This window comes from Nematostella vectensis, chromosome 15 (assembly GCF_932526225.1).
Source record: "Nematostella vectensis chromosome 15, jaNemVect1.1, whole genome shotgun sequence".
NCBI classification, from domain to species: domain Eukaryota; kingdom Metazoa; phylum Cnidaria; class Anthozoa; order Actiniaria; family Edwardsiidae; genus Nematostella; species Nematostella vectensis.
This window is the reverse complement of record NC_064048.1, coordinates 3,675,645-3,699,757: the sequence shown is the minus strand read 5'-3', so window position 1 is coordinate 3,699,757 and position 24,113 is coordinate 3,675,645. Positions and strand designations below refer to the sequence as shown.

The 24,113-nt window shown below is 39.3% G+C and overlaps 2 protein-coding genes across 3 annotated transcripts in view; one reads left to right on the top strand and one right to left on the bottom strand.

Annotated features, from left to right (window-relative positions):
• Positions 1-4,366: 4,366 nt before the first annotated feature.
• LOC5515617 (galanin receptor 2a) lies at positions 4,367-12,604 on the bottom strand. 2 transcript variants are annotated; one of them, XM_048723037.1, is made up of 6 exons: positions 12,001-12,604; positions 10,738-10,811; positions 10,258-10,580; positions 7,992-9,820; positions 6,957-7,191; positions 4,367-4,644 (listed from the first exon to the last, which is right to left on the bottom strand). In XM_048723037.1, the coding sequence occupies exons 3-4, from the start codon at positions 10,562-10,564 to the stop codon at positions 9,195-9,197; spliced, it is 933 nt and encodes a 310-aa protein (XP_048578994.1). In that variant the 5' UTR covers positions 10,565-10,580; positions 10,738-10,811; positions 12,001-12,604; the 3' UTR covers positions 4,367-4,644; positions 6,957-7,191; positions 7,992-9,194. The 2 variants fall into 2 exon arrangements, with proteins under 2 accessions (XP_048578994.1, XP_048578993.1); XM_048723036.1 differs by having other exon boundaries at positions 10,258-10,811; positions 12,001-12,603.
• Positions 12,605-23,880: 11,276 nt separating this feature from the next.
• Positions 23,881-24,113, top strand: part of LOC5515625 — a 52,230-nt gene continuing 51,997 nt past the window's right edge. Inside the window, exon 1 of the mRNA XM_048722788.1 lies at positions 23,881-23,963. The gene's annotated coding sequence lies outside the window, so the exon portion shown is untranslated. The remainder of the gene's footprint in view (positions 23,964-24,113) is intronic.

Genomic DNA, 24,113 nt, shown 5'->3' with positions numbered 1-24,113 from the left:
TCCACTTTTTTCACTAAGCAACCAAATCACCAATCACACGGACAATACATATTCTACTACACATTAGTGGCGGAGGGGGGTGGGGAGGCGTACATCTTTTTCATAAAGCCTAACTGCTCGGTGTCTATGGTCAGTGGCAGGATCAACAGTCGAGTAAGGCAAGTCGATCTTAGCTTTAAAAGAGGTAGGATTGGGGTTCTAATTGCAGTAAACTAGTAGTTTTTCTTTTTTATGAATCTAAATGCTCTAAAAATGGAAACAGCCCTTTTAAGGTTTCATAAATATTTTCTCCTCTTAATCCACAAACACGATTATTTGTTACGGTTATTTTTTTAAATGTTTTTAAAACACTAATTTGATTTTTCCCCTTTATCACCATGTACTGGTAGCCATATAATTATTTCTGATTCTTCATTGCTCGCCTATTGTCCCCCACCCCACCCCTCTCCAATTCCTTTTCTTCATTCTAATTGTAATGACCAACCCCCTCTCTACTTCCCAACGCCCTCGTTTTCTTCCACCTCCCCCCTCCTCCTTTATCTATTTGTATATGCCAACACATACAGCACCGAACCTTTCCTCTACTTCCTCTAGTCTGCGATACAGGCTCTCCAAAAGCGCCCCAGAAAAGCTAAAATAATGTGTTTTAGAGGAACCAATATCCTAGACGCTCTTACATTTAAAATCCCTATACGCACTAAGAATAGCCCATCCTGAAACTGAGGAGCACAAGCTTCTACTAAGTAACTTTCAACAAGTAAAATTCAGGGCCGAGCAGAAACGGAAAGGTACTTATCCATGTCTAGACCGGGAATCGAAGCCGTTTCAGCAGAGGTAAGAGGCCCCATACATACACACGCTTACATACTGGGCCAGCCGTGATTCCAGTAGCGCTCGCTGTTTTTCACGCAACTAAAGCTCGGCAACCCCCGCTTGTTGGGCCGGTTATACATCCTCCAGCCCCACGACAATATTTCAAATATCTGGCTAGGCGCGCTCCTGGTATACAGAGTTTGTTTATACCTCTGTCGATTTATAAAGGAAGGAAAGGAAATGAAGCTGGGCCGACTTTATCCAGAATTGCAGACTGAATTGTAGGCTGAATTTCTCTGGATTTACATTACATGAGGTCTTATACGGACTGCTATATAAGGCGCACTATGCTGCAACGCCGTTTACATGGATGAGAGAGAGTTAGTATGTTAATGCCCCTTTTGGTTATGCGGCCAAGTACAGACACTGGAGATGGACTATGTCTTCTTAAGTGGTTCTTTAACGTCCCACAATAACAGGCTGGTTAGCTGGGTTTTTGCGAGGGATACACAGTCCCCAATATTTGTGCTATGCTTTAGATGGAGGCATTGCTTAAGGCAGAATCAGCATTTGTTTACTTTCTGCACATTGTATTAAACTAGGAATATACCACCCCTAATATCCATGACAGCAGAGCTCTACAGTTTAATGTGCATCTTGTTTCGCAGCTTCGAAAAATCACCTGGTATACCGATTTTGTTTTATATTCTTTGATAGAATATCTTACAAAACTAAAAACACACTTATTCGGTTTGTTTGCTTGGTATTTTATTTCAGTTACCCCAGCATGCGGACGCTTTTGGTTTTAGTGCCAGCGGTATTTTTCTGCACTCTTGAAGCAGCCGATAATTTAGATCTCCCCAGGCGGTGTATCGAGAAGTATAAAATGGTCTTGGCAAATTACAATGCAGAGACTGGCACCTGTATGAGGCTTCAGGTAAAATAACGCACCACCACCACACACCAAACACCATTATCATCATCATCATCATCAGCGTCACAATCACCTCCGCCAATACCAACCTCAACATAAAGGTGTGTGTCATCATTATAAACAACAACTTATCGTCACAATCATCACCATTTTCATCACCAACACCATCAATCATAAATATTGTTGCTATAAACAGGTAAATTTTCTTCCCTGCTATAAACTACCGGTTGTCTTTTGTATCAAAACTCAAATCAACATCAAACCGCTATGAATAACACGATCAAATAGAAATGAAACCCACGATGAGATCCAGATTATTCTTTGTAAGTTACTGCTTTGCTAGAGCTTTATAAATGGAATGTGTATTTCCAGAAAATATCCATATCCACCCCATTGAGGGGATAACCCCCCTCCCCTCTGGAAATTCCAGTGCGTTTGAACCCCTCCCCCCCCCCGGAATTTCCAATCCCCTCAATGGGGGTGTATATTTTCTTGAACTACACGATGATGCTTCTGCTGACGATAATTAGGTGATGACGACGCGATGATGAAGATGATTTTTGTGAATGTGATAATGTCTATGATAGCGAAGGCGGTGGTTCTGATCCTGATAATGGCGCAGGCAATGGTGATGGTGGCGATAGTAACCAGGCTTTCACTGCAGTTTATACTGGTATAGTCTTTTGCATTTCAAAAAGTAGCGACTCTTATTTTGACGAAAAAAAGCGTGTCGACGAAACAAACATGGTTGTCGGCGAAACAACCACTGTTGTCGTCGGCGAACTGGTTTCTCGGGGAAACCACCTGATACCTTATACAAATAAATCATCCAAGGCATTTTCATCAGGTTTCCTGTGATTGGGTTTCCGGTGGACGCTTAACATCACGGGAAACCATGGGCTCGTCCCATCCTCCGCGATTCCTCATGGTTGACCTCCGAGCACAGGAAACACAATAAGGAAGCCTGAGATTAGGCTTCAAAAAGTGCTAATTCTAAAATCCTTATTGGATAATTTAGATATTTATAGACTGCTTGTCCAAGCACCCGGATGAACGAGGCTCTCGCCTCGATTCCATGAGAAACTTCTTCACCCAGCAAGCAATCTTCAACAACAAGATCAACTTCTGTAACATAGACTATGCCGATATTCTGGAGATCACTGAGAAGTCGGGTGAAGGTTAAGACAGACTTTAACAGGGGGGAGGGGGGGGAGGGGGAGGTAAAAAAGACCCAGTTTTGGCTGCAGAGATAGTGGGAGTGGATTAGGGGGCGGTTGAGGGGGAGAGGGAGCTTTTTAAAAAAAATGAATTCTGCATTTGCACCGTAGGGGAAACCGAAAAAGAAAACACGAAACATGCTATTTCTAGGGACGAAGCCAGACATCCAATATCTTTTTGGAATCACCCTTTGCCTGGAATCAAAATATTTTTATTATCAGATCCCAACCACAGAAAAAGCAGCATTATCGACATTACCAGTAAGTATCGATTAGGAATATTTGAACAATATTTTATATATTTTCTGACGGCCTCTTAAGGAGATTCGATACAGTTTCCCGAATGCCCAACCATCCTGTCAATCACAACTCGTATCTTCTGTTACAGTGATCGGATCATCAAGCTATTTGTCCAAGCCATGTAGCTAGGGATGAACTAAATCGCACTAGAACTTTTTGCATTGAGAATTTCCACGTCAACCTGTGTTTATTACATTTTTGCTGGCCGCCGCGATTTTGAGAACGCTCGCCCCAGGCTCTTTTGACCATTAAAAAAACGAATATCACGTTTCAAGATAACAGACCAATATACAACAACAACAAAGAACGTATTTAACACAAATTCCTGTAAGTTTACTTGGAAATCATCGACTTGCATATTCTTAGGACAACAAAAAAGCCAAAAAATATCACCCATTTAATATTCTTACATGCTATCAAATAAAGCTTTTTAAAATTTTTGAGGCTTTGCTTGTTTTTCTTTTCTAATAATTCCTTTTTTTTCTCTATGAGACAGCAAAAAATTTTTTCTCAGATATGTAATGACGTGTCTTCCTGGATTTCATGTTATGGTAAAGAGGCAAAGCGCACCAACTGCTCAGCGGCCATCATCCAAAAGTTCGCGCGCATACTCAGTGAAAGTGATATGCCAGTCAAACGTGAGATCCGTCGACGTCTTGAAAGAGAATGTCAGAAAATGGAACTTTTAGAAGAGGGGGCAAATTCACCTTATGTACAAACCCCCAGAAAAGAAACAAAATCGGCAAGGAATTACTACCGTTGTAGACGTCCTTTTTGAATACCAATAAAATAAAAAAATAGCCCTTTTTCCGAATTAAACAAAATAGATCTTTATCCGAGGTAAAAAAATGGTGACATAATTTAGATAACCTGCATAAATAAGGAAGTTAAATCTGTATTGTTTGGGACGGGCTGGAAGATTGCAGAATTTTTAGAAGACCCTAAGGGATAAGCTTCTCTAGAAGGCCCTGAGGGACTAGCATTTTGGGGCCAATTAAATGCCCTTTGGGTTAAGTTGAGCAAATGGGAAATATTCGAGGGAAGTCCAAACCTGGTCCCCCGGGAAATCAACACAGCAACTATTGAACAATCTCAAATAAAATAAAATCGAAAGAGCGTCAACTTTATTTGGAGTGATTGTGCAAAAATAACCGGGTAACATTTCTCATGGTTAATCAAAGCCGCGTGACTTATAAGTGTTGTCTTTGGTAGATATTCGTCACCCCTCCCCTGCCACTTTTCCGTTTTGTGTCCCGTTATTCGCCGTCTTTATCTGGGCTAAATCTTCAGTTGGGCTGTCTTTTTCCTCCCCTCTCCTCCCAGGGCAGTCGTCACTATCTTTCTCTTCTTTGGAGTCGTCACCCGAGCCGGAACCGGAACCTAGAAGTATGTCAATCATAAAGTTGCCTTGATTATGGATAAGACTCTTACTCAATTGTTAAGACAATACACATCAATCTTGAAAAGCACAATCGACAATAGCTAGCAATGACTCGCTGCGTAGTCATAATATGATTATACAGAACAATAATACCGTTCGTGGTTTGGCGAGGAAAAAGGGGTTGGATGGGGTGATGCAGTTGGATGGGGAAGGGGTTGGATGGGTAAGGGGTTGGATGAGTAAGGGGTTGGATGGGTAAGGGATTGGATGAGTAAGGGGTTGGATGGGTAAGGGATTGGAGGGGTAGGATGGGTAAGGGGTAGGATCGGTAAGGGGTTGGATGGGGTGATGCAGTTGGATGGGTAAGGGGTTGGAGGAGTAAGGGGTTGGATGGGTAAGGGGTTGGATAGGTAATAGGTTGGATGGGTAAGGGGTAGGATGGGTAAGGGGTTGGATGGGTAAAGGGGTTGGATTGGGTGATGGGGTTGGAAGGGGTGATGCAATTTGATGGGTAAGGGGTTGGAGGAGTAAGGGGTTGGATGGGAAAGGGGTTGGATGATAAAGGCGTTTGATGGGTAAGGGGTTTGATGGGTAAGGGGTTGTATGAGTAAGGGGTAGGATGGGTAAGGGGTTGGATGGGTAAGGGGTAGGATCGGTAAGGGGTTGGATGGGGTGATGTAGTTGGATGGGTAAGGGGTTGTATGAGTAAGGGGTTGGATGGGTAAGGGGTTGGATGGGTAAGGGGTTGGATGGGTAATAGGTTGGATGGGTAAGGGGTAGGATGGGTAAGGGTTTGGATGGGTAATAGGTTGGATGGGTGAGGGGTTGGATGGGTAAGGGGTTGGATGGGTAAGGGGTTGGATGGGTGAGGGGTTGGATGGGTAAGGGGTTTGATGGGTAAGGGGTCGGATGGGCTAATGGTTGCTGAATGGGGTTCTGATGCTGGTTGGGGTTTGCAAACAAAAGGATCTAAGGGGTTTGCAAACAAAAGGATCTAAGGCCTGGTGACTAATTTCATATGGTAAAGCGTGCAACGATGGACAATAATAAATAAAAAAGGCTTGTAGCTATGTGGCTTTATATAGTTATGATAATTATATAAAGCATCTTTTGAAAGCCAATGTAAGGGCGTGTGTTCTGTCGCAATTTGTAATAAACGTCGCAATTTATAATACCTGTTGCAATTTGTAAAAAAATCTGTAAATTTGTAAAAATATCCATATCTCATGAACGAAACATCATATAACAACCAATCTTGTTTAGTGTCATGAAGGTGTCAAGGGGGTGCACCAATGTGGTTACGTGATTGTGAATAATTCGATAACTTCACTAGAAGCAAATTATGCTGACTTCAACAAAATAAAACAATCTACATATTTCGTGAAAGAAACATCGTATAACAACCAAACTTGGTAGGTGTCATGCATGTGTCAGAGCGGTACCAATATATGGTCACGTGATGAGTGACGTCATCGATGACGTCACTTTAAGCAAAACTATCCCGAGGTCATATCTATATTCATCTAGACGAAACATCGTATGACAACCAAATTTGGTAAAGGGGTTTCAGCAATCGGGTGATTTTTGACGTTATCAATGACGTCGCTTAAATAAAAAACATATCAATCAATGGCTGTCGTTTTTCTAAATGGTGTTAAAGAGCCTGGGGCGAGCGCGCGGGAGATCTGTGATATTCCAAAACGTTAAGTACAAGGCTCCACTTCCAAGACGGCTGCCAGCAAAATCGTAGTAAACACGAATTCCTGCAAGTTTACGTAAACATTCTCGACTTACAAAGCTCTAGAGCGACAAAAAAGTGAAAGAATGATTAAAGCGGACTCCCAAATATGGTATGTAATGGCTAATAAGGAAATGGCCGAGCGAGCTAGAAAAACGACAGTTTTTTAAACAAGATTGTCTGATATGTATGTTGATGTCAACAAAATAAAAATAAATATATTTCATGAACGAAACATTATACGAAAACCAAACTTGGTAGGTGTCATGTATGTTTTAAGTGGAGTGCAATGAGATGGTTACGTGACGTCATCGATGACGTCACTAAATGTAAAACTACCCTGAAGCGGAAACATCGTATGACAACTTATAATGTTATGTGTCCTGTAGAAATCAAGGGTGGGGGAAAGGGGTTTAACAAGTTGGCCGCGTGATCTGTGAAATCGTTGACGTCGTCAAAAAACAGAAAAATAAAAATAATATTAAATAGTTTTTTTAATTATTTAGGGAAAATAAGCAGAGGTTTGCTCGTTTGGAGCTCTGGTTTTATGGAATGCCCAAATCTATATATTACCTTGGATCCACATTGGCGAACTGAACCCCCCACCACTACAGCATCCGCCACAGCCGGGGATCCACTGTCCGCATCCCCCACACGGAAAAATCCCCGGTAGGCCCGGTATGCATCCCCCACATGGCATCCCACAACTACCCGGCAGTACGACAGATGCCGGGTACCACCACGGTATGGCGAGTCCATTTCTCCGGTGAGCAGAGGTTTTATACGGCTTTCTTCCTCGGAATATTTCCTGAAAGAATTTCAATTGGCCCCAGTATGATACTTGGGGAGTAGATACTTCAAGTACCAGACTATAATCAGTGACAGTCATTTTAGAATTAATTCAATATACCTTCTTTTTCTTTGTTTCGATTTGTTTCCGTTTTGTTTGATCTCGCTGCGCTTGTTAAGTCACTCTGCGCATGCGTAATGAGCCTGTACTGTCGCGATGAAATTTTTCACGTCTAAACGAGTCGCACTTATCATATTTAAAACTTAATACTTGATCCCCCCTTACTATACAAATCAATCTTTTTATCTTTAAGATGCTTTAAGATGTGTGCTTCCAACAAAGGATGGAGTTATCGATAGAGAGCAATATAAAGAGCAATAGAGAGTATATATAGAGCAATAGAGCAGTCATTTTCCCTTTGGCTATTTAGATTAAAGATAGATCAAGTGAAGCTTTTCTGGTTTTACTCTCATTTTGAGATTTTATGTCCTTTTTTTTCAAAAAATCACAATGAAGAAACCGTTGTCGTTTTTGGGGTTTGATACCGATGAAAAGCTTAGTTTCTTTTCAAAGATCTTCTCAATTGCCAAATAGAGATTATCATAAACACGGTATTTTTCTCTTCTTATTACATGTCATAAAGTTTACGAAGCCCCCGCGGCACGACCGCCTTAAAAATGACAGAAAACTTGCAACTATTCCAAATAAGAAATAGTAAGAATAAATAGTTTCCTTTTATGGAAGTTACCGCGTTTGACGAAATTTTCTTGATATTTGACTTAACCGGTTCCATCAAAAAGATGGGAATTCATACAAACCTCTGGTTCAGAAAGCGCTTTCTTTCCAGGCATTGTCAGAGGAGAAGACTCAATCGAAAGCAGTCCATCGCCACGCTTAGCAGTGTGTGACTGAACTGCTAAAGCGCCAGTTATGAACACAAAAAAGAAGGCGAGAAAGCCCCTCATGGTTCCCCAACAAACGTCTCCTTCTTATGGGTACTCTAAAAGTGGAAGCTGAGGTTTTATCTTGAATTTGATCTTCATTACATCATTTCTATGAAGGCACCAGCAATACACTAGTTTTCAGATATCTCTTTCACTGCTATATCCATATATCAATTCCCCTTACCCTACAACTTGTACCTTGTATTGATAGGACGTATATAGCTTTAATCTTTTAACTCGAATGGATTTCTTTCTGCAAGAAGACGCCCCTAGTTTAAAAAGACGAAAAAGAGAATGCATGCGTTATCATATATACATATATATATAAATCATCATCCCGGTGTTTGATATATCAAGGAGAACTTTTCAAATTTTAGGAGTTTAATTAAGAGTATTCCGCCACCCTGAGAGCGACGTCGAAATATAATCTGTGCTGCCTAATGAGAAATCATGCTTTATCTTCTCAGCTTATAGCGTTCTTTCGTAAAATCCTTTTGTTTTGGCGCTAACGTTTCAAGAAATTATATATATGTATACAAATATATATAGATATTTATATATGATATATAGATCAACAATGAACGACTCAGTTCATCCAGGTAAAATTGCTTAACACAATTCTGTTTCGTGAGTCGACCGTGATGTTGGTCCAACTCCTCAGCAAAATATTTTCTTCTTTCTGATCTAAATAAGCTCATGTAAAGTCGATCACTATCTTGGCTCAGGGTTTATACATCTACTGGGATTTACATAGATGATATAGATGTAAGTGTCTTGTGTCTTGGATACCACTTTCAGACTATTCCATGTCCTGGATTAGTTCTTTACCTTAAGGTCGATTAACATTTTTTTTTGTGTCTTTTTTCCCCACAACAGCGAATAATTCCAATAATGTGATAAATTGATAGAATGTTAATGTATAAAAGAGCAGCCACATGCTCCTAAATTTGTCTACGTACTAATTAAGTACTAAGCTCTAGATCTGTTACTTAACCATTTCTAAAAAGGTGTATACATGCTTTCTATTAGCTAAGTAAGACGGTTTGGACCCTGGCGTTCTCTTTTGAAGACGGGCCTTCACATGGCGGCGGTGTTAACCTCGTGAGTCTGTGTGAGATCAGATGGATTGACCCTGTTTCCTTCACGGCACAGCACTCTCACCAGTCCTCTCCTGAAGTCCTTCATCCTCAGCACATAAACCACAGGGTTCCCAATCGAGTTAGCATACATCAAACAAATAGTCCCGTTATTTTGTTCAAAGGTTATCGGCACGGCTTCTAAAAACCACACGCACTGAACAATCACGTGGGGCAACCACGTGACCAGTGACATCACTGTTACTATAAAAAGGGTGAATGCGAGGTATCGTTCTCTTTTGATAGCAGTTCGCATCTCTCGTTGCTGGTGAATTGTGTGCTGTCTTTTGACTTGAAAGTAGATGATGACGTAAGACACGAAAATAACCACGATAGCCACAAGACACGGGATGATCCACGCGAAGAAAGAAACCTTCGAGTTATCACCATAAGCTATGTACACGCCAGTGCTAATAAACCCAAGACACCACGTGACTAATATCGCCGCAAAGTACATCCGGGACTTGACAGCGCGCATGCGTAGTGGATACACTACGGCGAAGGCACGCTCTAAAGAAACCAGTGCAAGAGACAGAAGTGATAGAAACCCCGTGAACATGTGCGCACCTGTAAATGCAAATATAAGTGTTGAGTATTTCTATTATGCAAAGCAACCGTGACAAATCAAGGCCGTTGTAGAATGTGCTTTTGGGGCACGTGCTTTCCTCTCCCGCCCCCCTACCCCTCCACCCCCCCCCCTCCCCCCCCCCCCCCCCCCCACACACACACACACCCACACGACACCATATTTTCAAGAATTAAAAGGAAATGAGCAGCAGGGTGTGACTCTGCCCTAGTCCCCCAATAATTTGCGGCTGCTACGGCTATGGAAATTCAAATGTCAAATTTCGTTCCAGCCCCAACCCAAACATACACCTATTTCAAATAAGGTTGCACGCGGAGAATCGCATTTGTCGTAACCCGCAGTGCTTCGTTCGCGGGTGCAACCTTAATTAAAATAGGTGTTATTAGAGAAGCCCCAACGTCACTGGCTATGGGCTTACCTGTGAGAAACATGATCCATGTTGGAGTGAGATTTTCCAGTTTTCCCCAAAGAAGCGACATCAATCCGAAGGTATAGACGGCGAGGGGCATGGGAAGGGATCCCACAAGCATATCCGCGACAGCAAGATTCATTAGACAGTACATGCTTCGCCGCCGGCGAAGTCTGATGTCGAATATGAATGTTACCATGGTAACTAGATTGAAGAGAACGACGAGGAATGCTACTGTCGAATACAGGGCACACCACGTGACGCCTTTGCTACTGCTGAGCATCTGCGGGCTCATTGTTGAATTGTCCACGCTCATCACTTCCTTGAGGTTCCTATTTTTAAGTCAAAGTATTTTGCTTCGCCTTAGTATTTTGTCTGAAGAGTTTTTAGTCGTTGATGCCTATATTAGTCTTCCAACGTCCTGTATTTGTTTTGAGGTGCTGACTTAGTGTTGAGTTTTGCTTCGTCGACTATTTGTAGTTTGTGTACCTTGAGATCACTAAATGCTTTCTTTCATTTTCTATAATGACTTCTAATACAGTGCAGCACTCAGTTTTAAGATCCTGAAAGATCGAGGAAATAAAATTAGAAATTGTAGTTTGTCCACTACTCGATGACTTCTAATAATAATGTGATATATATACAGTGCAGCACTTTATTTTAACTTTATATCCTGAAACAAGATCAAGTAAAGAAATTAGTCTCTTGAGAGTGTCGCAGTTGAAAGTGCCTCTTTTCTGAAATGTTATAGCACCATTAACAACTAAACCTTTGCGTAGGGTTTGGGCAATTGATGTCGTTGGTCCTTCGTCGTGGGTGGGACTGATCGTGGGTCGTTCGAAGTAAGATGTAGTTGGTATCAATTAAAGTCGTCAGGTCGTACAGATATATGAAAAATACATTGAAACTTGAATGTGAACGTATTCAACTCGGTGGTTTTTCCTGCAACGATGAATCGAGGCATGATGTGATAACAACTACCCTTTGCGTATAATTAAAAACTTCCCTACCGTTCTGATAGATAACTGATTATGATTATACTCTTGTATAAAAAGTTGTTAAAAACCTAGCTTTTTAAATGCCAACAAAATATACCAGTCGCATTGATTTAAACCAAATTGCCTTTTTTTTTTCAATACAAACACCCACTTATCGTCGTTAATCGCTAACCATAGGGAAAAAACGCACGCTAAAAATGATGATTGCGAGATGATTCTATAGGCTGTTTTGCTTTTATCTCCTATCGGTAAAAGAAGTAATTAAGATCAGATGTTCAGTTTACCACGCGCCATTGAATTTGTTGGTATATTCGTGTGTAGGTCTTCCCCTCTTTGGCGACATTTAAAAGAGCACTAAAAAACAGAATGGTATTCCAAAAATAAAAATAATTAAAAAAAAACCCAGAGCATGTTTGAACTAGAGCCCTCCTAAAAAGTAGCCAAGAGCATGTGTGAAGCTTCTGGTCATATATCGCGATACATTCAACCATGTGGAGTTGAAAAAAGAAAAAAATATCTGCCAAACGAGACCAACGCGTCGTAGTTGAGAGGGCTTCGCAGATGAACATGACTGTCAAACTGAGTCCCAATTTTATCCCCAAATCGATGGCCTCTTGATTAGTCGCTATCCTCCGATACGTAATCAGAATCCATAATTGCTGCCCCGTTTGATCCCAAATAAATCTAACTACCAAAAAGCGCCTGTTTTGTGTTTTTTAGGAGTTTTTTAACCTAAATCTTTATTAAGCCTTACCTTTGGTTCACCTCAAAATTCCCCTTTGAGACCGCACGATGACCAATTCTATACTCAAATCCGTACACAAGGTCATTTATTCAATTGACAATGAAACACTTAGGGAGATAACGTGAAGGGCGCTTCCGCGACACTTAGTCCGATATAAAATTTCACCCAATGGTAATTTCTTCTATATCTCCTCTTTGTATACACTTTAAAAAGAAGTAATTTCTGGCTAATCCTCCCTGATTTTCTAAGCAAGTTTCATTCACAACAGGCACCTCTATTTGATCCACTTCATTTTTATCATTATCTTGAAATGTTTCTGGGAAGATCCACTAAATCACTTAAATATAATAACCTTTCTAGAAGACATGTCGTTCTTGTTAACAAATAAACACTTCGAAATTTTCAATTAACGATTCAGCAGCCCATTTATAACTGGGCCAATTCGCCCCTTTGCTCCAAAAAGCTCCTTTCGTATACAATAGTTGTCAAGGCAACTGTGGGTTCAAGGAAACGCGCAACTTTTATTTTTCCACTAAGAATCAAATTCAAAGCTTCCTGGCTCTGAGTATTTGCATAGCATACCAATGATATCATGTAATACCTATTTCCATATTCAAACGTTTTTTTTTTTTTTTAAGAATATTCTATTTAAATGCTTTGCGTTTTATGCTGGACAGCCATGGAATTAAAATGCGTAAGATGTGACAGTTATTCCCGCATTGTTTACTTCCATTAAATAAAAGCATTTTATAAAATAATTGGATAATTTGCACCGCCGATTGAACAATAACTGCCAATCAAAGACTTTCAATTTTTTAAATAGATTTTTATTGTGACTCGAAATACTACAAACTCGGAATAAGAGAAATAGTATTTTTAGATGAGTATGTCAATATCCTTTTAATTGTCGTCATCCTAATTACCAGCTATCAGTGTAAGTATTTATACCAATGTACTGAGATAAAAACTTCCACTTATAAAAACCTCAATTTATTAGAGAATAATGTAATAATAAAAGATAAGTGGTCGATATGGAGTGCAATGATTCAATGATTATGCGCTCTGCGTGTTCTGAAATGTAGCACGACAAAGAAAAGCTTTTTTTTTTCCTTCTTTCCTTAGAAAAGTTTCTGTCGCTTTATTTTGACTATCGTTTCTTATCTATCGCAAAAAAGGTGATAAGAACCGCCACACGACAGAGTTCTCAACAATTTGTTTCGCCCGATATCCTCTTTCTCGAAAGTGCAACAACACACTATCACCATGCCCGAAAACAAGGTAACTTTAACATTTTTCTTTCAGAGCACTTCCCTACTTTACGCAATATTTAGAGCGCATTATCCGTTTCTAAGTGATGATTTAGCAATAAATGTTCATTGCTTAATCCATAATAAAAATATTATATTTTTTTAAATGCTCAAGCTATTGCAAACAGAGAACTCGAGATAACAATTATGACTTTAGTTATGGACTTTTTTTTGAAGCATTAATGGATTTTTATCGGAAAAAACTCAGATATTATGTAAACAAGTCGCTTTCAACCGAGTACTTCACCAAGTACTTCATTCATCAAAAATATCCTGTTTACTCCGCTAAAGACCAAAACGTTAAAAGTTTTTGTTACTCAAAATAGATGTGTGTTGCTTTCGTTTATGTATTGAAATAAGTAATATCATTAAAAAAACCTCTCATTTCAAGAAAATTTAGGCAAAATTTGGTCGTTTTTGGTCTCTTTAATGTCTGTCAATCTAAATCACAATGGCGATCGATTTTGATTTTATGTCGAATTATCTTTAATGGTCCAACTCTGTCCCGGACACCGCAAGCCCTTGGACTGTCGTAATCAGCAAAAAAGTCATTGGCCGTTTAATACATTTTGCACAGCAGTTGATTAAACTCAACACCAGACACAGGGAACCCAAGTTTTATTCATGTAAATGAGGATGGAGAAGGGATATCATTGAGTATATTGCTCCAAATAGGATAAATCATTAAACAATAGTGCTATCGGTCGTCACCATAATACCAAAAAAATGTTTATTTCTCCCAAACAGGGGATTTGGACAAAAAACCGTGGACGACAATTCATCTATTGACTATGGTATTTTCCTTATCGCAGAAAATACAACAAGCACATGAGCTTGAATGCACCAGCACCTGCCTAGAAGTCTGTATGCAATTCCAAATTTATTCACTGGCTTGCCATTTTGATTCACGAAATGAGGGGCCAGCCACAGGGTACCCATGATAAGATCCACCCCCATTTAAGAAAATAACTGTTTGGTTATTGGTTACACTATATATGTATATAAATGTTGTCCTATCCGAGAAATATATAGAGAGTGATATTTTTTTGTCTTTTCGTCAGATTTTGATATATGTACACTTATATTTACAATAAGTCGTCTATAAGACTTTAAACTTCGGGACCTTTCTTTTCCCAGCAACCGTGGGGTCTAATATCTTCCCAGCCAGCAAAAAAACGAGCTGCGCAACAGATATTTTGCGGAATAGATCCGTTTTGTTCCCTTGCAATATGAACAGATTCAATCAAATTTTCGACTTACCTTAAAAAATGATATGCTATTTTGTTTTTCTTAGAAAAAATTACCCTTTTCTGCCTGATTGAAAAAAATTAAGACTGTAGAAGAGCAAAAAATATGTGCATGTTTAAGAATGTTTACCTTATCGATCGCAGGGAAACTTCAAACAGTAGAACCCTAAATATTTCAACAATTTACAGCGATTGTTAGCAAAAGTTAATTTCTTTATACCTTAAATAAGATGAGAAGTAGACCAAGAACTATTTTTCCACTCGTTTGCATCGCTTCGATCGGCCTGAAGTGGGTAATGATTTTGGTTGCGTCTATTGTCCCCTTTTGATATCGAGCAAGACCTCCTACCTTAAAACCTTCCCTTAAGTGGCGATGAGCTCTAAATTAATGATGACTAATTATGATGTCCTCTCCGCATAAGATGTAAACTAATTATGCTTGCAACCGATATCAACAAACATCTTAAATCATTCAAAATAACTCCTCGAAAGTCAATAGTTAAGCCAAATTAAGATGGCTAAAGTGTCATTATTCATGTTTTTTATAACATCTCCACTTTAATTCTGCTCCTAGGGTTAACTAGGGGATTAGGGTTAAAGCCGCATTTATCACCAGTTTACTTCCGGAGGTCCGAAGGAAACTTCCAATAGTCACACTGCTTTCAATATTTTGAAATCTTTTCGCGTTTTCCGTTAAAAATTATCGGGGAATGGTAACTAATCGACCGGAAGTAAACTGGTGACTTTAATCGAGGATTTGCTGGACTTAAAAAAGGAACACACATAACTATTTTGTGGTCTGATAGTGGGAAAAATACTCGAGTTAGTTGAACGCCATGTATCGAAAGTAAATCTACCATTTTAAATTTAACGACAGACAAGCCCTGGTGTAAGAAGTTGGAAGAATAGCCATCCTTAAGGACCCCCAGTGCCGCGGCGAGACACGAGAGAATAAAATATTTTTAACAAAAACACATTGCTCGCAGCCATTGATGAAGGCAGAATTTATACCCCCTTTTACAATTTCTTCTTGAAGATTCGTTAAAACTTTATTCAAAAATCAAAAAGCCAATAGTTAAGCCAGATTAAAATACTATTGGCTGTTAAAGTCTCATTATTCATGTTTTTATAACATTTCTACACTTTTCAATTCTGCTGCTAGCGAATGGCTTCTAAAAACGGAAGCAAGGCGTTTTTTTTTACGGTTTTCAATGCTAGTAATGGCTTATGCTCTGCAACATTACATAACAAAGTTACAGCCATATCGAGCCATCCCCATGGCGCGGCGAGACCCGGGAATGAAGAATGTTTAATTCGTTATTAGAACTTTAAACAGTCCACCGCTCAAAATCATGTACAAAAAATATAGATTTTTTTATGATTTTACATGGATTAAGGGTATAGCTTTGGATATATGTTTAAATCAAGTCGATATTGTTTGCACCGCCCTGGAAAACATTTTTAAAATTTGTGCAATCTGTTACGGGGAATGCTAGAGACATCGGAAATCATCGAAAAAATCTATGCTTGTTGTAGAATTTAAATCTAGTTTAAACAGCTTCCAATAAAGGTTTTTTGAATGGAATCACTACACATGGCTACTGACATCGTTACTTCTAAAAAGTTACCGAAGGCCAAAGCAACAGGATTTTAACTGTACCTGATGTCAGCGATAACCTTCGCAGTTTTGGTATGTTTCGTTATCAACTTCGTGGAAGATGCATATCCAGTCGAAGGTCAAATCAGTCCAGGTGAGTGTTTGTGGAAGAAATCCACACCAACACGACGGGCAAAATAGCATCTCCAGTTGTATAGTTTATACGTTATACGTTTATACTTGCCTTCTTTTATGTTATAGCGGAGCCAAGCGCGGCCGAGTAGCTCCATAGGCATAGAAATATGGTATAGGTATGCGACTTGGTTTTTGTGGTCATCGCGCGGTTACCCTGTGGTGTCACTCGCCAGCCAGCCAGCCAGTCAGCCGCGCGACTCCCAGGCCCCACTCGGCCCCGAAATGGCGACTAAATACAAGCACGGAGCAAGGGAAAAAGTTCTTGTCGATTATGCGATGATTATTTTTTTTGCCTCAAATTTTGTGACTTAAGGATAAAGTCAACTAGAGGAGATCTACTAACATTCATTCACGCCAAGATTTATCTGGTTTTAGCTAGTAAATTTAAGCAAGTAACAGTTCACATTAAAAAGCGAACAGAACCACAAGAAAGCGAAAAAAAAAATGCAAGGTGAGTTTCGGACGACGATTTGTATTGTCTATTGAGGATATGACAGCTATTGGGCTTTTGTTGTCGTTTTTGTTTGCTTTAAGAATGCGAGTACTTAATTTAGTAATCAAATTATTTGAGCATAACAGCTTTTGTTTTGGCATTCTTCGTTTTATCTATATTCTTGGTTGTGTTGAAAATTTGACTCTGCCAAATTTTCGACTTTAATAAGACTTCTTCAGGGCAGATTGATTGGGTTGAGATATTTCATAAAGGCTAACCAATATCGTGTTGCATTTGTCAAATACTGCTAAAGAAGACCGTTCTTGTCTATATCCTGTGCTCTTAGTCCTAAGAAGATACATATCCTTAGAAGATACAGCAACTTTTTCAACTTACAAGAGAAATTTAGCTTACCGAGGATAAAAAAAATCAACCCCTATTGTCAATATGTATTGTTGTTATTGTCTGCATCTTGCATCTCATGTGTTTATTTTTTTCAAATAGTTGTGGAAAATTAGTTAGATTATAAATGGCTTGATGAAAAGATTGTTTTGAAAGATATAATAAATAATTGTTTTCACTCTTTTATGAACCAGGAACTACCTGAGGGCCAAGATGAATGCTAAAGACTGGAAGACATGAGAATTAAAAATCATGTCTTAAAGAGAACAGTAGGATGTTCTTATTCACTAGTCATTTGGTACCCCCACATCCATAGTCCCAGGAAAGGGTGGGGGATTAGACTCTTATAAAAGCATGTTTCCAAGTTAAGAGTAAAAAACAGTCAATACCACCACCCCTCTTGACATATTCTGGTTAAAAAGTGGTCTAAAACCCCACATTAACCCCTGGCTTCTGCAGGACAATAAGGGAGGGGGCACAAATGACTAGTTCATTACTATGTGATTCAGCAGTACACACTCAATATGTTTTTTTAGAACAAGATACTTATATAATATAAAACTAAAAACAAACTTTTGCCTTTTAAATAATAAATCTGTAAAGAAAACAGTTTTTTATCAACCTAAAGATAATGGGAATATTTTAGGAAAGTACTGAATATAATTATCATATAATTATTATTGTTATATTTTCTTTTCAAACATTTAAAGAAGAGTCATATTTCTTCCTTTTACTTCTCCTACTTCTCCTATTTTTATGCAGTTGATGCTATTTGCTATTTCCCCTCTACACAAAAAATAAATTAATGAACAAATTTGATTTTTAAATTAGAAATTTTCATTTAGTACTTTCACTTATATCTTTTTTTAGGATTTCCTTTCCAAGTCAGTCTCTTTCCCATTACATTTATTTTAGAGGTTTAGTTTTATTTTACTGGAATGGTTGGATCCAGGGTTTCTAAAAACACCAAAATATAATGCTTTACCGGATGTATATTTGTAGATATTAATTCCCATGAGGATGGGAAATCACCACATGGAAACTTCAGTATTGCATCTCATCTAAAACTGTGTCTGAAACTATACAATATCTTTGGAATCCTGTTTAATCCATTACTTGTTCTTTGTAAGGACAAAGCTTGTCAGAATGTAGCTTTACAAATGTACATTAATGGGACTTTTATGAGGGGAAGGTTTTTTTTAGGACAAGATACTTAAACTATATAACACTAAGCAGCAACCATGTTCTTTTTCAATAATAGAATTTGAAGCTATGTTCACATAGCTTGGATAGCATAGGCTTGGCCTCTTTAGAGGCCTGTGGTGGTGGAAGGGTTAAGATAATGGGAAAGGGGAAATGTCAATAAATGCCCAATCAAATTATTTTCATTACTGTCATATTTTTTTCACCAAACCTTTCAAGTTTAGTCGATTTCCTTTATATCTCCTCTCCCATCGACTATTTTTTTAGTCAATTGATATTCTTTGCTGTTTCCTCTCTACCCCAAACAAAGATCAATGAAAGGGTTTGGTTTGAAATTAGAAGTTAGCATTTTAGCACTGTCAGTGATGTTTTTTTCTCCATTGCATTCATTTTGGAGTAGGCCAACAACAACAACTATATGGTAAAGGGTGGGTGCACCAATATGTAATGCATTGAAGGAGATAGATTTGTGGATTTTAATTTCCAGACATTTTTTCTGAATATTCAGTCCAATAAAGGAGAGAATCACCACCAAATTGATACCTTCAAATTACAGTATGGCATTTAAACAGTCTAAATATATTTTTTGGAATCTTTGAAATGCTGTTACATCCATGACATATTCTGCACAAGGGCAAAGCTTGTCGGAGTATTGTTTTGATTATAAGAATATTCATAATGGAACTTCTTTGGTGGGGAAATAAGAATTTACCATTGGACTCTTGACAACTTTGACAGCCATATTTACACCAGGAATTGTGTTTGTTAACTTTGATGTACTGAATAATTTAAATTATTGAATAAGGCCTGGATCCATTTGGTTGGTCCAATAAATCTCAGTAAAGAGCAGGATCCTAGATCCCCCAAAAATACTTCGATCAGTCAATACAAAAGGTGTTCAATGCTGGCTCCGCTTTTAGGCAGTGCCTAAATCTATATATTAATTCTCCCATTTAAGGTAACGGAACAGTTTCGTGTGGACAGAAATACCGAAAATACGATTTTTACATTAACTGAGTCCCTACATTAAATACTACCATATTCTGGAATAGTATTTACGGTAGCGATTTTATTTTAGAAAATATAAGCGAAAAACGTTTTAGGAGAATGATAAGCATGAAACATTTCGCGTTATAATCTTTTAATTCTGTTTTAATTAGCGGACCCTCATCCGGGAACTTACTCGAATTTGCCCGTTACCGAGCAATGCGCCACGAGTGTTGTGATTTGTTTCATCGGCGCTCGCGCTCACACTTCGGTTACTTTGTTCTGCAATTTTCGATCATTTTTAGCATTTTTAGTATATATAACAAATAAAAAAAACATGCCTCGCGAAAAGAAAAATCCTTGGACTGATTTTGTCCTGTGAAGATCTACACTTGACCAATAGCGGCCATTAAATTTAGCACAGTTTCCGCTTCCTCTGGATTGAGATCCTTTGCTTCTCCCTTCTTCCCGCCTGTTTGGCTTTTTTCTTTGCCCATGTCTACGATTTCCTAGTTTGTTGCTCTTGTCAAAAGCGCGTGTTACACTTGACAAGCGTTTGTTTTCTTCGGAAACGCAACACAGCAGTGGTCGAACCCTATTGGCTAACGTGCATGTCCCGATTAGGTGTGAAGTGCTATAATCCAGAAAAGGGATTAAGCATCATGGAATCTTTGGAAGCGCATTACGGCAAAACAAAAACTCGACCAAAACACGCAAAACTTTTGAATTTATGTACCATATATATTGCTCGGAAGTGCATAAAATTTGGCAGGTCGATAGAGCAATACCTCGCTAACAAAAGTGTGTGTACAGTTATTAAAATTCTAAATCCATCGAAAATTATTGGAATTTGATCGCCGGATATGGCTGAAATTTGCATACTGTAATTTTGAAATATAATTACTTTTGAATGAAACTAGATATCAAAAATCGAAGGCGCAATATTGTTAACAAGCTTGTGCTGATTGAAATAAGACATTTGGCGTCATTTTTCACTCACGGGGTATGGTACCTAAATTCTTCCAAAAACACCTATATCGTTTAAGGTTTTACTGGCATTTTTAAAAAAAGTTTCCTTTAAAGCAATAAATACCAAACACAGGTAGATTCTTCATTTTATAATGATTAATTTGATACCTCGTTTGTATAGTCTGGATAAATTGTGCGCAAGTAATCATTTTTTTCCGGGACCATGTCGCGAAACTGTTCCGTAACCTTTCAGGAAATCATTCTGGCAATTGTAATTATTGTTATGTTTGTACTAACATACGATGAGAGTGACCAATCTATTACCCTTAGACTTTGGGCTATTTGGATTAGGTGCGCTACACAAAACCATTTCTTATTTGTACAACATAAAAACGATGCCACGAAAAGGTTTTCACAGTTGCGTTTATCGTCTTACTCTTACAGGGAGGTCATCTAGCCTGCATCACCGAGGTGCACCAGTTCCAAGAGGAGACTGGTGCGTGTCCATCTATTGCGTCGACAGACCGCCAAGAGAGTGATGCTCTCGTAACCACCGAGGTGAACGTCCAGCCGTCCTCATCCGTAAAGTCGATTGTGACTGCATCCTATACAGGACTCAAGGAGCTCCGCCCTTTTGACCTGCGTGCATCATGGGACACACAAAGCCTCAAGAGCCTAGCGGTTTGGGCATCGCGTCAGGGGCGTCAAGTCACATACCATCCCTTACTTGCCGAATCTTTGACTATGCTGATGAGACCCCTCAGCTTAGACCTTGAGCAAATGTCATCGTCAGCTAAAAGACCTGTGTTGGTTGCCTTTAATGGCAGACACGTAACCATTCGACGTCGCGTCAAGGTTCATCTGATGGATTACTTATTGCGCAACAGAACCAGACCACATGTCAGCGCTCTTATTTCATCTCTCTTATCTTCCGTCAGCCAGGTGTCTCATGATGAAAACAAGTAGATGGTGGCAGAGATGTCTGAGCACCTTATGGCTTACATAGTCAGTGTTATTTCCACTCTGCAACTAGGATTTGAGGGACTTGGCATGGGTTTCATGGATACAACAGCCCGCCCTCTATCTGGGTCTGGATTTGGTTGCTTGGAGGGGGTAGCTCAGGTCGAGACTAAACAACACCAAGCTTGCATCATGGCGATTGAAGAAATGTTCAAGCCGTCCTCGCAAGTAAAACTATGGTTGTTGGATTGCCTTCCTGTCTCCAGAAGCCATACCTTCCTCATATTTGTGGATCATGGAAAACTCAAATTGTTGAAGTGAGAGTTTATTTAAGTGGGTAAATTGGATACCACATCCCTACACGGCGGACAAAATAGCATCTCCATCTGTTAAGATTCAAACGGTAATACTCGAATATTTTCATGTTGTCATGTTTCCATTAAAGGCTGTTAGATTTCAGGGTAACTAATCAAACTAATGCAACATTTTAAGTCTTAGGATTAGGTTCGCCATTAAACCATTTCCTATTTTTACATCACACAAACAATGCCATGAAAGCAATTCTAAACGTTTTCACAGTAGTGTTTATTGCTCTTACCTTTTCAGGGAGGCCGTCCTTACAGCATCACCGAGGTGCTAAAGATGCAAAAGGAGACTATTGCTTGTCCATCTATTGCTTTGACAGACCGCCAACAGAGTGATGCTCTCGTAACCCCACCAAGGTGAGCCTCCAGCCGTCCTCGCCCGTAAAGTCGATGGTGTTACATCCTCAACAGGACTCAAGGAGCTCCGCCCTTTTGACCTGCGTGCATCATGGGACACACAAACCTCGAGAACCTAGCAGCTTGTGCATCGCTTCAGGGGCGTCAAGTCATAATCCATCACTCACACGCAGAGTCTCACACTACGCTAATGAGACCCCTCAGTTTAAAGCTTGAGCAAATGGAACCTCCGTCATTGTCAGCTAAACGCCCCTGTTACCATGCATGGTAGACACACGATCATTCGGCGTCGCGTCATTCGTCGGTTCATCTAATGGATTACAGCGCAACAGAGCCAGACCACATGTCAGCACTCCTATTTTCCGTCAGCCAGGTGTCACATGATGAGCATGAGTTGATGGCGGCGGAGATATTTGAGCACCTCAAAGCTAACCCAATCAGTGTTATAACTCTGCAACTAGGCCTTGAAAGACTTGACATGGGTCTCATGAATATGGCAGCCCGTTCTCTATTAGAGGCTGGATTTGGTAGCAGGAAGGAAAAAGCTCAAGTAGAGGAGACGAAACAAGACCAAGCTTGCATCATATCAGCTGAAGAAATGTTCTTGCCGGTTAGACTAATTGTAATCGATTTACCTTCCGGTCTCATGAAGCCCTACCTTCCTGGCATTCGCGAATCACGGAAAACTCATCTAATCGACTACTGTGCCACAGCGCCAGAGCATTTCGCAGCGCTTCCATCGTCTGTATGTGGTGGAAAAGTTGCCCGAAGGTATCACTGACGGTGTATCTATCCAGTACAACCGGTATCTCAAAAAGGACGAAAAGTCGTCTAGTGTAGACGAACCACAGCTGGTCATTGGAGGCGAATATGATCGGGTATCAAAGAATGACAACCTTGCTAACCTAACAACTGATGCAGGTGTTGTGCATACTCCAAATAATGGCGTTGATCGAGAGCTTTCCTCGGATCACACACCTCTGATGTCTTCTAATGATGAGGATACTAAGAAAACCGGCAGCTCCTTCATAAATGCGCCCAAGCACAAAAGAAGCGCACAAACCACAGACCAAAAACATCTGACCAAATCACGAAAAGAAAAGAATAATTTAAAGTCGAGCATTGTATGCGAAAAAAGAAAATATCGTTTTGTTGTAGGTTTCAAAAACAGCACGCGCTCGTGAGAATGTCGCCATTCTTGATTGCGAATGCAGCGCGCGCACAATGCAAAAACAATTCAAAGACTAAAAATATCGACAAAATATGGACTTTAAATACAAAGCTATACTTTAACGCATAAAACAGATTTTCGATATACCGAAGCTGAAAAGCACACTATTGCTTGTAAGTAATAATTATAGTGCATTATCTTGCTTATCACGGCTGCACTTAGGCTCAGAAGTTGTGTTTTCTTTTGGGACCGACATTGTCAATCTTCAGTTTGTAACAACAGCAAACAATTAACAACTTAGAGCTGTCTAATCACCAATTCCAGTTGGCACTCGAATATTCAGTGTGTTGTAATCTGCATTGATCCATGGGTATCAAATAAATAAGAAAAAAAGCGTAAATAAAAGCACACCAAGGTTTTAAAAGCTGTAACATGCCTGTTTGTTTGTCTAAAAACAAACAATTTAACTTTCAGAGTCAATAATGATTTGGGCCATCGAAGCACTGTGGAAAATACGATATCTTGATTTTCGATTGGCGGAGTGCAATCTTTGAAACAACTGTAAATAATCAACTCAAATACAGACGCAGTGTCTATGATCAATTGCAATAGCCAATCATATACTCGCCTTACAACTCAGCATAAATCATTTCCCCTCAAGAAAATGGTTGTTAATATTAATAAGAAGCGTTTGAGGTCATTACCTACCGTGTTTGTTTATAGTATAGATGGCTTGGAAAGTTTCTCTTAACGAAAGAAGTCACAAGTAATCTTCACCGGTATGCTTCTAACATTGTTATTGACTTAACCTTATATTGTTATTGCTATTCGTCATTTATTTGAGAACTATCTTATTCTATAAAATTATTCATTAAGGGATTTTAGTATAAGGGAATTATTTAAGCTAATTATCACTAAAAGATAATGTT

Coding starts and splice junctions, on each gene's coding strand:
- LOC5515617 (XM_048723037.1), bottom strand. CDS start 10,564: ATGAGCGTGGACAATTCAACAATGAGCCCGCAGATGCTCAGCAGTAGC. Junction 9,821..10,257: donor ATGGATCATGTTTCTCACAG/GTAAGCCCATAG, acceptor TTGCATTTACAG/GTGCGCACATGTTCACGGGG.